Below are 17,882 nucleotides of genomic sequence, written 5' to 3'. Positions count from 1 at the left end.
TCAAACCCCAGAAGCAAGGGGAAAGCTGAACAGTTGCCACCAAGAAAGGCTGCTGGAAAGACTCTTTATCAGGGAAATGTGGTGAAATCAATAATGCTGCTAAAGAGACGTAGCTCACTTTTTCTTGCACTGTAAAAGTAAATAAATAAATGCACAAATAAATAAAAATTGCCTGTAGTGCAAGCTGGTCTGGAGGTCTGCAACATTTGCCTACATTAACTTGGATAGTGAGTAATGCTGAGCCGAGGACAAAATGCCCACCAGTGGCTGAATCCAGAATAATCAGATCCTCTCTTGAGTTAACAATGTGTCGGAGGGAAGGAACTGAACTCAGCCTCAATGGGGAAGGGAATAAAAGGGAAAAAAAGAGTGGCACTCAAGAGGTTAAGAGATGTGCTGTTATTTCTATATGGTGTTTTTGTTCCTGTTGGGACTGTTTCTACTACTGAGTCTAATTACTTAGCTCTTTATGCGCTATCCATTTCTTTTCATCATTTTAAAAACTTCAGTTGCCATAACAACATAATGCAATCAGTGAAACATAGCAGCTATTTTCTGTAGTCAAGGTCTGTGCGCTGTCAAGGATATGAGCCATTTAAGCAAATCTCCCCCCTCTCTCCCATCCCCCACCTCTCTCTCTTTTTTCTCTAAACAAGCTCATAATGGGAAGGATAAACCATCAGGAATAATTAGACACAGTAGTGGAGCGAATCCCAACAGCGCGAGTGCAGTCTAGCCTAATGAACTTCTAGCAATAATCCTGGAAATGTTGATGTTGATGTTCCTTTTTAATCACTTCTTTGATGCCATAGATAGATTAGGTGCAGCAGGACCTCAGTAATTCGCATTAATGTCAGGAGACCTGTTGCGAATTACTGAATGTTGCAAATTAACGAGTAAGAGAATAAAACCCAAGGATTCTGCATAGCAAATATACATTGTTGATTTTCTTCAGCTGTCCTTTCATTTCAAGTATTTATGAATATATATGCTCTATAGTACATTAGTAAATATATTTTGTAAAAATGGAATTTTAATCATATGAAACCTCACTGTAACATCTATTATTAAATCTTTGCTGGGCAAGGGGGGAGATGCTGCATTTTTGTGTGAGTGGTAAGAAATGCAACTTAGTGTAGTGTGCTCTGCTGAGCTTCTCCTGCTGAGAGATAGTAAATAGCTTGGAAATAAGTCTAGCAGTCTGTCTGAGCGCTATTCTAAGCTGTGCATGTAAGGTCAATTATAAGATCCCTGCTCAGGATTTTACTCAGTCCTTGCTCAGACAAAACTCACGTGACTTCAATGAGGGTTTGCCTGAATAGTAAGAAGTAAGTTTAGGAGCACAGGATTTGGCTTGGGTGGCCCTGATCTGGCAAAGCGCTGAAGCACATGCTTAACTTTAAGCCTGCGAGCACCCCCATTGTTAAGGAGTAGGCTGAGGATGGAATGGAATGTTGGTATTCAGACAGTTCTTGCCTATTCACTATCTTCCATGTTGTTTGATTTTCAGCACCCTGTCCAAGCAAAGAAAAAACGTCATCAGCTGTGTCACAGTGCACGATTCGCCCTACTCTGATTCCTCCAGCAACAACAGCCCCTATTCAGTGCAACACCGTGGGGCACACAATAATGGGAACACCTATGATACAAAAGGGGTACCAGAGACCCACTGCAGCGGGAACCCCCGAACTATAATCGTGCCACCGCTGAAAACCCAAGCCAGTGAGGTGTTGGTAGAATGCGATAGCCTGGTACCAGGTAAATTGCACTTCTTTCCTCAAGAAAATAATCATAAGAAATAAACAACAATCTTGGAAGAATCTCACTCTTCAGGTTCTTTAAAAAATAGATGGTGTGCACCTTCTCTCTCCCAGCACACCTTGCACAGCTGTTCTTGGGAGGCGTAGTGCATTATTAACGTGTTGCACGGAGGCACTTCAGTGTAGCTGGGAGTCATAAGGGCTAAGTTTTTTCTCGGTTACATCAGTGATCACCCGAGAGCAGAATTTGGCCCCTACTGCAGACATTGATATCAGGGCCCTTACACCAGCTTGAGCTGCCATGTAAGGTTATATATTGTGGCAGAGCTCTGACCTTGCTCCTGTGGGTCCTGCGCTTCTAGGCAGTTTATGATTAGCCTCAGTGGCTCACTGTGACCCTCCATGTAGCCCTTCTCTCTCTAGGGCTAGGGTTACAGTCTACTGAGCCCTTTTCATCATAGGCTGCAAGGAGGTTGGTGAGAGAACTCCCACAGTCTCTGTTCAGCCTCCTGTCCTGACAGGGACCTGACTTCCCCTTCCAGGAGCTGTTCCTGTAGTGGTGGGTTGGGGGAAACCCAGGCCTGCCCTCTACTCTGGGTTCCAGCCCAGGGACCCTAATGGTAGCAGTTGTTGGCAGCCAACCTTTCACTGCCAGAGTTGCTACATTTCCCTGGGCCACTTCCCCACAGCTCTCCTGCTTCTCCCTTCTTCACCCTTACCTTAGGGCTCCTTTAACAATGTTTTAGGGTGTCTTCAGTAACCAGCCCTTCAGCCGCACTTCCTCTCCTCTGGCTCCCCTGCCTGACTGGAGTGAGCCCTTTTTATAGTAACAGCAGGGCCTTAATTAGAGTCAGGTGGTCACATTAACTGAATGGCCTCACCTGACTCTTTACAGGTTAATTAGAGTCAGGTGTTCTCATTAGCCTGGAGCAGCCCCTGCTCTGGTCAGTCAGGGAACAGAAAACTGTTAATCCAGTGGCCAGTATATCTGCCTTCTGCTATTCTGCTGTACCCAACTGGCCTGAGTCTATCACAATATTTACTTTAAAATGGGCAAGAGTTACTTAGATTGAAAGCCCTGTTTTTCATCCAAACCTGCTAACGTTTCTAAGGAACAGGCTCCCCTGGACCGGGTGTGTCAGGTTTGCTCACCCACCTTCAGAGCCTCTGCTGTTCTGGAAAACACACCGGATCAAAAAGGGCCCTCTTCTGCAGTTCCCACCTGCAGCGCTGGGTTCTGAGCTGTGTGATTGTCCTTTTGTTTCATACATTGCAGTTGCAAGATTGTGCACCAAGGCTCAGAGCGTGGGCTCTCCTTTGTTCTCCCTCCCTATTCACAGTGATGTTGGCCAAGTTAAGGGCTTTCCTTGCTCTGCATTCCTGGCCTCTATCTTTTCCTTTCTGCCCACTCGCTTCCTGCCGTTCCCCAAGCAGGACACTTTCTGGCACTTCTGAGGGTTCTGTAAACCAGCCTCCAGACCCAGTTAGCGATTCACATAGTGGAGTTTGTATTGTTGCCTTGGGGGCAACTGGCAGGCCCATGTTTGTGAGCTTCCAGAGGTACTGTTAGTTAAGTACCTTCCTATAGCTAGGAGGAGCCATTTCCAATGCACCCTTTCTTATGTGTCTCCTTCCACAAGCCACCCAGAGGCGATTCAGTGAGGGAAGGGTTGGTTAGACGATGTAAGACATTATTTAAGAACACGTGTATTTTCTTTCCTGTCACAGTCACCACCAGTCATCACTCATCCTCCTACAAGTCCAAGTCCTCCAACATCGTGACCTCCACCAGCGGTCACTCTTCAGGGAGCTCGTCTGGAGCCATTGCCTATAGGCAGCAGCGGCCAGGACCACATTTCCAGCAGCAGCAGCCTCTTAATCTCAGCCAGGTAAGCAACGTGGGAAGGAGGCAGCAAGTAGGTCCCACAAAAATGTGCCATCTAATGTGTATTTTGACAGAGCATCTTCCTTATGTAACCCACAACCACTCAGTGTAGTACTCTCTTGCCCTCTAGTGGTGTGTGGGACAGTTACATCTTTCAGCGCAGAGAAGAGGGGCTCATGCTTTTAGAACCAGAAATCCCCAGTTCAATTCCCACTGCTAACAAACCATGCAGGGTTGCACATACATTGCATGTACAAAGTATCTGAAAAGTTAAAACGTTTAACCTTGATAGAAAAGAGAAGTAACATAGACAGGCAGGTCTGTGTGCTGATTATAGGGGAGAATGGAGGGGGAGGGTATAAGAAAGGGGTGGGGATTCATCTCAATGATAGTCAAATGTCAAGACAATGCCTTTCGAGTGAGGTTTGAAGGGAGGATGTGACTGCCTGTCAGGGTGGAAGACATTTCCAGTCAGAGGTGACAAGTGGAGTGGGCATACAAATTGTGGCCAGCCAGAGATGTAGTGTAGTCAGAAGTCCATGTCAAGATTGCTTAATCTGAGCCAAGATTTAGGCAACCCCAGTTGGGTGACAGCAAGCTGCACCAGATGTGTTTCTGAGTCAGAGCCAGAGAAGCCCAGTTCTGCCCAGCAGTTTCAGTAAGAATATTCTTTGTTTATTACATCTGAGACCCATCTCTTCGCTATTATGAGGTAATGGCCGTCAGGAGGGGACAGCAAAGATGCCAAGATTTCAGGAGTGGGAAGCTCTGAGAACTCAGAGGGCAGTGTTGACGTTGATACAGCACTGAATAAAAGAGAAGCTGTTCAAAAAATGATAACATTTTCTGGCAAAACCCGTGTTTCAAAATTTAACTGAAAATTTGAAAAAAAAATTGACCATCTCTAAATTAAAAGTGAGGGAATAAAAGTGAGTGAAACTGGTGAAAGGTGGAGATGATGTGATCCTGCTTCCAAGAATGAGAGTGTAGCTTGGCTGCAACATTCTGGACCCTAAAGATTACAGGGGGAGGATTTAGGAAAATGATAAAGGGGAATTGGAAAATAGAAGTAAGAAAAATGGGTCAGTGTCATTCTTGTTTGGCAATTGTTTTCTAATTCCTGTTTTCTTGGTTATTTAATACTTTGACTGTCAGATTGCATAATAGTCATAACTGACTGAGGAAACACTTTGGCACCATCATGCAATGTAAGGAACCAGCTTAGAAAATCCCTAGTGTTTGGGAAGAACATATCTTCTCTCTTAAGGCAAGAACAGAAGTTACCTTTGTTCAAGAAGTTACAGCTCATTACATGAGAGTTCTGAGAGAGGACAGTCTTCAGGATCTGTTGGGGCCCGGGGTTGCTGGGGGAGTATGTTAGGCTGCCAACCTAGGAAGTAAGAGCAGCAAAGACCACCCTTATTAAATCAATACATAAATCAATACAACTGCCTCTGCCCATGCTGGACTCCAGGGCTTTCAGTTCAGCAGCTTTCATCAGTGTTAAATTCACTGTCAAATTTTAAAAAGGCTTGTCTGAACCTAGCCATGGATCTCACAGCAGAAACTCTTACTGCATCACTGTGATGCAAGGTTGTGGGAGTCCTCATGTTAGCTGCTGTTCCAGGCAATGAGTGCAGTCTTGTAATGTTCTCTAGAGAGCTGCTGTGGTGGACCCATGGAACATAGGTTTTTGAGGGACCCTGTGCAGCCTCGCTGCTTCCAAGAGAAGTTTACTGTGACATTGAGGATTTGATGAGGAGGGGAAAAACACATGGGAAATTGTGACCCCAAAACCCCTCAGAATCTCCTGATTCAGGTGTGTCCATTCTGGTTTACCAAGGAATGTCATGTGAGGTCTTAAAAGAAAGCCAGGATCATGATGGTCATTAATATTGTTGTGAAATGTATGTACAGACACTGTATAAGAGTTATGTTCATATACTGGAAATATGTTCTGAAGTCTGTATCAAGGCAGAGTTGACAGACAGGTTTTCTATCAGACAAAAGATATTTATTGACTTATCTCTCTGTCTGCATGTAAATTAAGCATTGTACGCCAACACAAAGGAAGCCCTATTTACATATGAAATCAGTGGGGTGACGCACTGGAGAATAAGTCACATGGGTTTATCTTGCCTCTGGGTAGAGACAATGAACTTTGGTAGGCATAAGGAGAAGGCTAGAAAGGCAGTCCTTTATCTGCACCTAGGAGATAATTGGGCAGTGTGATTGCATTCCTGAAAATGGGATCACAACTAAACTTGATTGGTTGAAAGGCTGCAAGGGTCATGTGAGGGGAGGTTACATTCTTTAGACAGAAGGTTAGCCTGTTAAGTTTAATCTCTAGAAATCTGGTAGCCCTTTTGTTTCCATTAGCCTTACTGTCTCTCGCTCTTGAATCTTTGATGATAACCTTACTGTTGTTTTCTATAAACATATCTCAGTGCTGTGGTATTATACAAGGAGCTGATCCTTAGTTTAGAGTTCAAAAAGAACTAGCTAAGTTCATGGAGGATAGGTCCATCAATGGCTAGTAGCCAGGATGGCAGGGATGGTGTCCCTAGCCTCGGTTTTGCCAGAAGCTGGGAATGGGTGACAGGGGATTGATTGCTTGATGATTCCCTGTTCTGTTCATTCCCTTTGAAGAACCTGGCATTGGCCACTGTCGGAAGACAGGATACTGGGCTAGATGGACCTTTGGTCTAACCCAGTGTGGCTGCTGTTATGAGTTGAATCATTCAAGCTGGTGTGCACTCTGTTCTTTTGGGGACAGCACACCTGATATTTCTGTGAATGTTCAGTGGAGAAGGGGCTGGACTCTACAGGGGAATGCTTCAAAGGGGCTCGGAGACTGGAGTGCCCCTATTGTTAATCTTCAAGGCAAAGGAAAGGCTGGCATAGCCCAGAGGAGAGTGCATGGATGGTGAACAGGCTGGAGGTGTCAGGGAGCAGACTCCCACTAAAGCATAAGAAGATCTCCCCCCTGGAGGCAGGGGGTTAACAAGGTGACTCATACTCCTTGGTGCCCTGAGAACCATCACAGAAATCACCTTGGCTCTGGAAGGAGCTCACTCCAGGAGCTAGAGGAAAAGAAAAACCTGTTGTCTTCTAACTGTCCTGTATTGTGCTCTCTTTGTGCAGGCCCAGCAGCACATCACGACTGATCGCACAGGGAGTCACCGGCGACAGCAAGCCTACATCACTCCAACAATAGCTCAGGCTCCGTATTCCTTCCCACACAATAGTCCCAGCCATGGTACGGTCCACCCCCACCTGGCTGCGGCAGCAGCGGCTCACCTCCCCACCCAGCCCCACCTCTACACATACACCGCCCCCGCTGCTCTGGGCTCCACAGGCACCGTTGCTCACCTGGTGGCCTCCCAAGGGTCTGCTCGTCATGCTGTGCAACACACCACTTACCCGGCCAGCATTGTCCACCAGGTTCCTGTCAGCATGGGCCCTCGGGTTCTGCCATCACCCACCATCCACCCAAGTCAGTACCAGGCTCAGTTTGCCCATCAGACCTATATCAGTGCTTCACCCGCTTCCACAGTCTACACTGGATACCCGCTGAGCCCCACCAAGGTCAACCAGTACCCTTACATCTAAACACTGGAATGAGAGAGACCCGCAAAGAGGGAGTGAGGTGGCTGTTTTTATACTGAAGAACATGACAAACAATGCAATGGGAGGCTCACTTGAAACTTGAACGAAGGAGACTTTAAGGGAGAAATGAGAAAGGAAAGAACTAATTCTACACTTTTTATTTAAAAAAAAAAAAGAAAAAGGAAAAAAAAGTGAGAAAAATAAAACACAAAATACAAAACCATTCTGCACCAAACTGGGCGGGGGGAGGGGGAACAGATGGACCCAAAGTGGGTCCTGTTTTTGGAGAACTTCACCAATAGACTTTTAAAGATTATTTTAATCTGATAATGAGCTACATTTAGGAATTTGTTGTCCAGAACACCTAAAACAAAATCCATTAGGTTTTTAACCCAGTAAATCTACGGATTAGGGATTTATCCAGAATTTCAAAGGGATAATGCCCCATTTTTGCACTGGTCTCTGTAACCCAAAGGTGTGTGAGGTGTTTTCCATGGGGGAAGGTAAAAGGAGGGGAGCAGACAGGGCTGGAGGAGGGGAAGAGAAGGAATTTTTTCCATCACTCTAAATTTCAGACCTACCACTGATATGCTTAAAATGTGTACACACAAACAAGAATACGCACCATTTGTCAAGATCAGAAGGATTTGGGGCTATTTTTCCCTTTCTGTGAGCACCCTGGATAAATCCCTGAGAAATGTTATTCTTAAAAAAGTCTTTAATAGTGTATGTTGGATTTCAGTTTCTTTATTTTATTTTATTTGGAAATTTTCTTTTTAATCCCCAGCTCTTTTAGTGTAGGAGTAGAAAATTTCTCTGGCCCCTTGGTAGAATGTAGCATTATACAGTACATACATCCTTTTTACTATATTGTGTTGAACTTCAATGATACCAATAGACTATTCCTCAATGTGATTGCACAAAAACAAAAACAAAAAAGAAAAAAAAAGATATAACATAGGCATGTAACAAATGTGATTGTCCAGGTATGTATGTATATGTGTGTATGTGTGTGTGTATGTGTGTGTGCGTGCACGCGTGCAGATGCTGCCTTCTCTCTGTGGTGTGTTCCTCAGCACAGCCATTACAACTGTCACAGTCTTAGTTTTACATCATTCCCTCGTAGTGCCTTACCGAACTACAGATGCGGTTTAAGGGTTTACTTCCACTGGTACTCCTAGAAACTGACTGAGGCTAGTCAGAATTTCATCTGAGCTCTTCTTCTTTTGCGGTGGTGTTGATTTTGTGGTGGTGTTGATTTTCTTCTTCTAGGTTATTTTTCCACCCCCGTTGTTGCTTTGTAGTCATTTGCCAACGTGCAGGTGTCAGGAAGGCTTGTGGGGGCTGGAAGGACATTCCCCCAGATATCTGTTTAACAATATACGAGCTAGAAGTGACCAGATTGATCATGACACCCTAATGTAGCTTCCCAAAGGGTCAAAGGTTGTGGGACTGTTTTTTTTTCCCCTTTGGGAATAAAAAAATTCCCCATCAGACGTTTAATTCTCATTCTGCTGTTTGCTAACATTCTTAGAGGATTAGAAGGACAGATTCTTCCCATCCTTGCTTTACAAACATCTAGAGCGTTACATTGCCAGAGTACTATGTCAGAGAGAAGGGGGAGTGGGGATTTGATCCATCAGAGGGGGAATGCTTAAGGACACTTCTAGTAGAATTCCAAAGATGGGGGGAAAAGAAAGCAAGAGAATGAGAGAATTCAGTCTAGAGAGTCAAACTCAGGTTTCCTGAGTGAAAAGAGAAAATTGTGAGACATCAAAGCCCTACCCGTTGTAATGTAGTTATGACCGTGTTCTTCCCCTCCCCCGCCCATCCCATTTGTATAAAAGCTGTATTAGAATGCTGTTTGAACTTGGTGAAAAAATTCTTGCTCTGGGTCCTCAGTCCAAAGGAACTCTAAACGGTCTTGTTTTCGGGTAGTTTCCAAAGAGAGATTTTCTTACGGCTGAGAGGGTTAAGAGGGAAGAGGCAATAAAAATAGGTGCACCATTGCATCAATACTTAGAATTTCATGTGTACTTGGGGGTGAGGGGAGAATAGCCCAATAAGAAGAAGGTTTGGTGGCGTGTGCCCATCAAAGATTAGGTTTGCATGGCCATTCAGTGCCACTATAGCAAGGAGTGTTTCAAGGTTTACTGCAAGGTGCTAGAAAATGGCAGGTCAATTGGCAGCGTGAAGAGGGATGGATCCCATGGATGGAGTTAAGGAAAAGGTTGAGAGAGAGAGAGAGAGAGAGAGAGAAACTGGCAAGAGACAAGCACAGCTGTAATATCTGATCATGAGCATTTCTCCAGCCTTGAAGAAGGAAGGGATCTCAATATGCATAGATTGGGCAAGATTTATTTTATTTTGGTAAACCATCAAGTATCCCTCATGTTTGCCATTTCAGATTCATGGGCTATCCTTGAACTGTTTTATTTTCCCATCTCTCCCTCGCTCCCACTAAATATAATGTAAATCAGGATCTGATCTCTCAGCAGCCCATGCACCTTACATTCTTCCTTTAGAAAGACCACACTTTCCCATTTATCAAAGCCAGGAAATCCCCTATTCTCCCTGTACGTTTCCGTTGCATTCCTCTCATGTCCTATTGGTTCAGGTATGAAAGCGTCATGCTGCTTGTGTCATTAAAAGGAATAATATTGTTATTTTACTGTATGATTGTTCTGATTATTATTATTTTATTATATTTTACTCTGGGTTTTAATTGCACATGCATTCCTGCATCTTTGTGTTATTTTTCGCTTAGTATTATTATTGATGTTGTTTTGTTAATTTTATTATAAATAGTTTCTCTTCATCAGTGGCATCAGAGGGGTCACTGTGTCTGTGAGAACTGCAGGAAGAAAGGAAGATAGTTTTGTTCTGAGAAGACAAACTGCAGAGAGCATAGAGGGAGCAGGGAAGGGACATGCCGTGAGGACGTGTCCTTTAGGGATGGATCATTATCCCCGATGGCACCCCTGCATTTCAGCACAATACCAGAAACTTTCCCTTGGAGGCAGAGAGCAAACAGCAACCTACATCATTTTCTAGCAGCAGGGCTGGATTAAAAGAGCATGAGGGCCTGGGTCCGTAAGGTCCAACTCACCATCACATTGTAGCATGTTTGGTGAGGCACTTGTATGAAACCAAGACCAGGCCATGTCCCCATAAGCCCTTTAATTAACCCAAGCTGGGGCTAAGTATTAGAGCTCAGTTTCCCAGAGGGGAAAACAAATGGTTGGCTCCTCAGAAGGTGCCCTATCTACCCTCCAAGCTCTGAATGAGAGAACCCGAATGGAGGAAAGAATGTGACCTCCCAGTCCAGTCACTGGATAAACAACACTGGCAGACACTGAAGATATTAGCTTGTTAAAACCGAGCAGCGGGAATAGCAAGATACCTGTCCTGTTCTACCATTTCTGAAGACTAAAGGTGTGTCCATATGGCCAAGGTGTTTGGCTTGTGTTTCTTCCTCCTTGATATAGCTGGTCTTTTAATTATTACTTGTGAAATTTTATTAAGCTTTTTTGTTGTATGGAATTATGTTTTCAGTTACATCTTCTTATTAAAGCTGTGGGTGTAGAGTCTGTTTAAAGGCCCTAATTCAGCGGCACATTTAATCACATGCTTGAGTGCTTTGCTGAATAAGGATGGACTTTAAGCACATGCTTAAAGTCAAAATATTTGCTAAAGTGTATCACTATATTGGGGCCAATAAAGCAGGGAAGAGAGGAAGGGTTGGTTTTAATCTCACTTACCAGAATGTTTGATTTATTTATTGTGTTTTGCCTGTACATGGGTCTGTTTCGTTCCTCCACCACGCGCAAATCTGATTGCTGTGGCAATAGGGCGACAGAGCTTACGACGGTGCATTCTGTGGTGTGAAGGAATGCATTGCAAAGTGGAAGGGGCAGTTATTTGTTCTCTTTGTGCTGAGAGCAGAGCCAGGCTAGCAGTGGTTCTGATCCCAGTGCTGTCAGAGTCAGTGTTGCTAGAAGGGGTTGTAATAAGGATGAACGATGTAGCCGTAGTCTGAACTATGTTTATGTTGCAATGCTAACTGAGGACTGAGTTTTGTTCTCGGTAGGGGGATGCAAAAAAATGCCTTTCACTCCCTCTCTCTCTCTGAAAATATAGTATGGTAAGTGCAGTACTGTTAGCCACACGGGAGAGCAGACAATGTTTAGTAGAGGAGCTAAATTCTTGACAGGCACACTGTTGGTGCTACACAAGTAACAATATCTGAATTATTTAGCTTGCAGAGACCTTTGGAGTTGAAAATAGGATTGATGTGTTTTGGAATGAGCTTGGGGTTCTTTGTGTGTGTGGAGCAAACTGCTTGGAAACTTGAGGTAGGAAGTGAATGGTTCAGTACAGGAAGTATTACCGATGGTTCCTGGTTGGCACAGTGTAGAAGGGACCCCTTTCCCCATCACAGTGTCTTGCTTTCGTCTGATGCTGGAAACGGGAGAGGTGAACAGACATTGCCTCTCTTAGAGCTGGACATTCAAAGTGCTGCTATGAAACCAGAATATACAAAGAGGTGGAGGGACTGGTTGCCTTGAGCAGAATGAAATAGCATAATGGACAAGCTAGAACTTTTCTCAGTGTAGACTGGGCCAAATCCAGCTGTTTGAAGAAGCAACTGCAATTGCATTCCCCTCAGTGGAGCTGCACCTGCTTATACGGGGGTTGCATTTGACCCTCTGGGGAGATTTTTACTCCCTCGCTCTCCGTAATAGTTCTGTCAAGAAACATTCCAGCAAAGGGAAGCTTCTGTTTCTGTCATACTTCTTTTTTATATTCTCAAGGGATTATCCCTCCGAATTTGGTTTGAAAGAAATTCCATTACCAAATCTGAAAGGAAGATAAAAACCCATGTCTTTCTTTAACCAAAGAAGCTTAATGAATAAATTTAAATAAAGAAAGAGACCCTACCCATTACAGATACAGAATAAAGTCACAGGCCCTGACTGTCAGGCAATAATGACACACTATGGAATTCTTTCTTTCTTTCTTTTTCTTTTTCTTTTCTTTCCGTTTCTGTCACTTGTTTATGTTTATTTAGCTAGCTTGTTGAGTGGAGAAATTCAGTCACACTAAAATATTGCTGCTATCCTACACTTTAGGGGACATCAAAAACGTGATGCTTCTTTCACTGTTGTTGTTGTTATTATTATTTATTATTATTCATAGTAATTACAATGTATCTTATCACTGGCAACAACGCAGTGTTGAAATTGTGAACTGTGTAATGGGAATAAGCTTCCGTAAGTGCCCCGTGCTTCTGTAGCATTTAACTCTCCTGCTTTAGGACTCTGTTTGCAATCTCTGTGCGTCAATGCAATGCTGAAACTCCTGTAATGACGAAACCTCTGCAAAGTTGGGCAAACGCAGAAGAATTGTTTGTGGAAGTTTGAGCAGGTTTGCCATGGGTTGGCAATCAGCTCAGCAAAGGGGTGTGTAGGGCTGCTTACGGGCCAAATCCAGCTATGAGTGCAGGGTCTGACTAAATATTCTTTGTTCGGGGAGTTCTGCAGGCATTGAGGGAAATAATGCTCTCCTTCCCTGTCAGAGTGCAAAGCACCAGTGTGACCCAGGCCATGGGCTGCAGTAGCATCTGTACCCACTGTGTTCCCCTTCCCCTGTGTGGATGTTTAGGTCAGTGGATCTGCAGTTGTGGACACTCTGGCCATACCCCCGCTGATCCCCAAATCTCCTCTGCACTACTGTAGAGACAGCCTCTGAAGATAACTACTTTGCAATGTGCATGATGTGTGGAGTCCTCCAAATTCCCTCTCTGGAGTCTGGTCCTGTGCATTAGGATCACTTTAGTTCCTCTGCATTTAAGGCCTCAGTTCTTAGAGAAAGGAAAATGGGCCTGAGCCCTGGGCATCCAGTCCTTGAGTCCATATGCTGTCATACTCTGGCAGAGCTCCCTTTGAAGCCAATGGGAATTTTGCCTGAGTGTAGACCAAGTCAAGACTATCAGTCGCATTGAGCAAATACCCTTTATACACACTCTTTTACAGCAAAGGTCGCCAATGTTGCAGTCACACTACTGTAAGCTATAGTGTCTTGGCTCATTGCTGTAGAATTGTCTTTAAGAAGAGGCACAGCCCATGCTGCCTGCCCCGGGTTCCAGGTACATAGTATGTCACCACGAGATGCCCAGCCCTTCAAAGTATGCCATTGTGTTCCGTTGCTACCCAGCGGCTGCAGCATAGCCCAGCCCTGAGGCTGCTTAATTGCATTAGGCAGTGTCACTGCAGGGTTAAGAGTTCAGACCAGATGACTAATTTGGAACTCAGTCCTGCAGGTGCTTATGCCCTTGAATAACTTTACTCCACTTTGGTCCCAGAGTGTTCCTGGACCCACTCACGTGTGTAAAGTTGCTCAAGTATGCAAATGTTTGCAGTATCCAGCGCTAGATAAGCAGACCAAGACTGATCTCAGCAAACATAAGATGCTCTCACTGGAGAAGGAAACACCACGTATTGCATCAAATGTGAAATTTTAATGGGAAATTAGCTTGACTTTTCAGGAGTCTTATGAATGCTATGAGGCTTTGCTTTCTGCATCTCTAGAATGAGATTGAAATTTACATTTCTCACGTACGGGTTAGCTTGTCCTTCCAGTTTTAGCAGTGCTGCTATAACAGACTCTTCATGTGTGTATGAAGATAAAGTTTTTGTTTTTAATCTTTTGCTTGTCATAGTTAATCCAAGAAAGGCAATACTAAAGGTATATTTTTTCCAAAAATGATATTTTTTACTGCACTGATAAATATTGTGACATCTCTGATCTTAACTCTTTAGCTGTAGGGGGAATTATGTGCAGATTCACATAGATCTTGTAAATACTTGTGTGTGGGTCTGACAGCCAGGGACCTTTTTTTTCTTTCTTTCTTAAAAAAATAAAAATAAAAATAAAAATGGAACGGTTTCCTCTTTGAGATGGACAGCAATGCTGAGAGCAAAAGAAAAGCTTATCCCACTTTCAGAACATAGCCAAGGAGCTTTTGCAGTGCTGGCATGGAGTTGATGATAATGCAGACGTGTTTTGATTTTTTTTTCCAGCGAATTGATTGGAAAGGAGAAAGTAAGTTAGAAAAGCTTTGGTCTGGAATTCTGATCAGAAATGTTGTTCATCAGCCACATGACGCCTCTTAGGGTTTTGTTATATTTTGTTTCTTAATTCATCTTTATCGACTGGTTAGAGGCTTGTTTGCCTGGGTTCTAGGTTGGTCTATATGTGTTCTACCATTCTAGAACGCATTGACTCCATTGGAAGCAAACCCATCTGATCAGGATTCTGGATTCTGATTGGTTTAAAAGGTATTCTGGAGCTATGGTGGAATACCTTCCATTTTTTAAAGAAGGATTTAGATACACTTATATTACACAAACTGTGACCTAATGGCAATAATTACCTCAAATGTGGGCATTCATCCTGGTTTTAGCCTTTTTGAAAACATGTAGCCAGCTTGAACTTGGGTTTCAAAGACTATAAACTCTGTATGGGCGGAATAATGATAAATGCCCACCCTGGTCATTGTTGCTTGAGTGAATTCTGAAGACAGTGATTCTTTAAAACAAAAACAAAAGAAACCAAGGAATAGATTACACTTTTATGTATTGTAATCAATTGTTAAAATGCACATGTAAGTATATATGTTTATAGCTACTGTAAAATGCTTTGGCCTTCTAGAAGATATTTAATGAGTCACATTTCAAACCAATATGAACTGAATAATAGACTGTGGCTACTTAAACAGTTTTCTGGCTACATTTTATAGTTATTACAGTGTTTTATAGTTTACATTTAAACTGGTACTTTTTAAGGGAAATTTCTGTTTGTAAATGACACCTTCAAAAACTCAATACAGCTGCCTCTATTTTTTAATTTTGCCCTTTTAAAACAGAAAAGTACAGGTGTGTCTTTATTACATATATTCTGTTTTGAGAGATAACATAGTATTGGAAAGTGAGTTCAGATCAAAGAATCCACCTTATTCCAAAGTATGGTTAAGAAACCGCTCCACACATACTGAGGTATAATCCAACACATGAGCTATTTATTTTTTAATAACAAACTTTAATGAAACTCCTTGGGTTGAAGCATGGAGCACAATACGTCCAAATCAACTATCCTCTGTAGGACCATAACCTGGATGAAGATACCTGTATAATGAGAAAGAAGGATATTCAAAGGAAGGGATGTACTGTTTTGTTCATAACTCATTAGCTGAACTATTGATTCCTGAGCTAATGAATCCCTATGTTGTTTTGGAATTGTTGTGGGGTTTTTTGGTGTGACAGCCACTCAGAGAGGCAATGCTGTAATTTGGCTTTCCTTCTGTTCATCCCTTTTATACAAGTGACGCCACCCTAGAAACATTTTGAACCAGTGAACTAAATACAAAGTCCATTGACCATTTCTCTGTAAATTTTATTAGTGAATGGTGGTACCGTTTGGTGCTGTTTCATTGTTATGGGTTGTCGTATATTTTGCATTTTGATGTAACCTCTTTTTTTCAGTCTCACTTCACCATGAGTATCTGTCTAGTTTTGTCTTTGTTTTCTTTCAGTTGAGTAACCAATGAACACAGTGTAAATGTCTTGCTGGGCAAAGTGGTACTTTTAGATAGTAAAAGTACATGAATTGGCATTTTAAAAAAATCTGTCTGAAGTACTGAGCTTCAGTTGTGGAGCTCAGGTAATCTCAACAAAGCTCCTTGCATCTTTCAGTGAGGCCTGACACAGCTACACTGTTGATCTTGGCAGTTGAATGAAGTTACTAGAAAACAACAGTGATACTTTACAGTTAGGCCCCTGTGCTGCTGCTGGTAAAATCAGTGTCAGAACTCCCCATTGACTTCAATGGGAGCGGAATTGGTCCCGAGCCCCTCCAGTAACTCCATTCAGTGCCAGGTACCCTCACTGTAACTCACATTACCAAAGCGATAACTTATCAGGACTGGGTTGCCATTTGGTGAACTAAACAGAGGACTGTTAGCAGCCCTTGGGCAAACTGGAAAATGTAAACCCCCTAACTGACCAGAATCAAGTCACAGAATCAACAGCCACTAATCATTTTACTGCCCTCAGCAACAACCTGTTCTGCCTCTTTATGGCACGACCCAGTCCTGGAAATACCAGCTCATTGGTTGAAGGAGCTGCAGAGCTTTTTAAATACTTGGAACTTGTAAAGCAAGAAGGGGTTTCTAATACTGGCAATGCACATCCCTTACAATCTGAATGGTTACATATAGCACTTCTGTCCTCCAAAAAGGAAATACAATATTCTTCAATGCTTCCACATTTGGTGGTTACATACAACACTTCTGGGGTTTTTTTGTTTTGTTTTGTTTTTGCTTTATTCCTTATTTGTTTAGTTTTGGTTTTCGTATTCTTAAATGATACTTCCACGGATATTCCAGGGCACAGCCATTTCAGATGTAGAAAGTATCCTCTCATCCCATGTGTTTCACCAACAAAGTAAACAAGGCATTTTGGGGGTATCAGATTCTACTTGGACAGAATTGGAATGTAGCTTGTATATTCTATACCAAACCAAATTTCTGAAAGGAGAGGAAGTGTAATGAATAGCTTTATTAAAAGGAGAGAGAGAGAGAGAGAAAGAAAGGGGCATCTTGGAAGTTGAAGAGTCTAGACTAGGGTAGCTAACTAAAACTAAGAGGTGAAACAGTTTTTCTAAATAGTGAATCCTCTTATAAAAGGGGGAAAGTGAGAAAATGTTTTATATCTTTTGAACTGTCCACAAACCCAATGTACTCTAGATGGAAAGTGGAAGTTAGCATACACTGTGCCAGAATTGTAAAGAGGAAGAGAGGAAAAAACCCATGAAAATATCAAAAATGCAAGGGAAAAGATGCCCTCTGGCCCCCTCCCAGTATCTTGGATGGTTCTTTCTCTACAGTGTCATCTCAGCCCACTAACCCCATGAAAGCCCTGATCTGTTGTGTTCCTCCACTGTATGGTTTCTGTAATATGAGTGTTAATCTTTGTGAAAATTGTATGCAACAGTATTTTCTTGTGTACTGCTTTTTTCCTATGTGAATTGTCTCTCTTTTTTTCTTTTTCCTTTTTGTCTTTTTCTTCCCCCCCCCCACCCTTTTTTTTGGTAAATATATATTTCTTCTTTTTTAAAAAACAAACAAACTGATGTGTTGTAGACCTATATGTAACCTATTCCTTAGGCTCATATTATAGGTATGTTATAAGAATGGATATTTTACTTGGCTTTAGAATGTTTTACAAGAAAACTAATTCTTAACCAATCAAGTTCTTGCTACTAAAAAAAAAAATGCTTGTGTTTTTCATCATGACGTTGTGTGCTTCTAATTAATAATCATTTTCGTTGTAGAAAAATGGAGTGAATTTATATTAGTCTTGGAAACTAATAATAGCATTGTAAATTTATGAGATGATTTTAACAGAAAATACATTATAGAAGAATATAGTTATTTTAATTGTAATATTACTAACCGTAGGGTGAGAAAGGAGGTCCCGTTGTGGTGAACTATGTTATAGCTTGTTATTCACGGTTTCTTTTTGATCATTTTTTCGGTCTCTGAGGTGAAACGAGTTATTAATCAGAAT

The 17,882-nt window shown here is 42.5% G+C and overlaps 1 protein-coding gene across 7 annotated transcripts in view; it reads left to right on the top strand.

The window, feature by feature from the left end:
- The window catches only part of HIPK2 (homeodomain interacting protein kinase 2), a 201,255-nt gene extending 183,662 nt beyond the window's left edge, over positions 1-17,593 (top strand). For all 7 annotated transcript variants that reach the window (XM_039483535.1, XM_039483527.1, XM_039483508.1 and 4 more), the window contains 3 exons: positions 1,511-1,758; positions 3,489-3,649; positions 6,790-17,593. In XM_039483535.1, coding sequence (XP_039339469.1) covers positions 1,511-1,758; positions 3,489-3,649; positions 6,790-7,257 — 877 coding nt within the window. In that variant the 3' untranslated portion in view covers positions 7,258-17,593. The remainder of the gene's footprint in view (positions 1-1,510; positions 1,759-3,488; positions 3,650-6,789) is intronic.
- The last annotated feature ends 289 nt before the right edge of the window (positions 17,594-17,882 follow it).

The sequence above is a fragment of the Mauremys reevesii genome, linkage group 1, assembly GCF_016161935.1.
Source record: "Mauremys reevesii isolate NIE-2019 linkage group 1, ASM1616193v1, whole genome shotgun sequence".
In the NCBI taxonomy this organism is placed as follows: Eukaryota; Metazoa; Chordata; order Testudines; family Geoemydidae; genus Mauremys; species Mauremys reevesii.
This window is presented reverse-complemented; position numbering and strand designations above follow the sequence as displayed.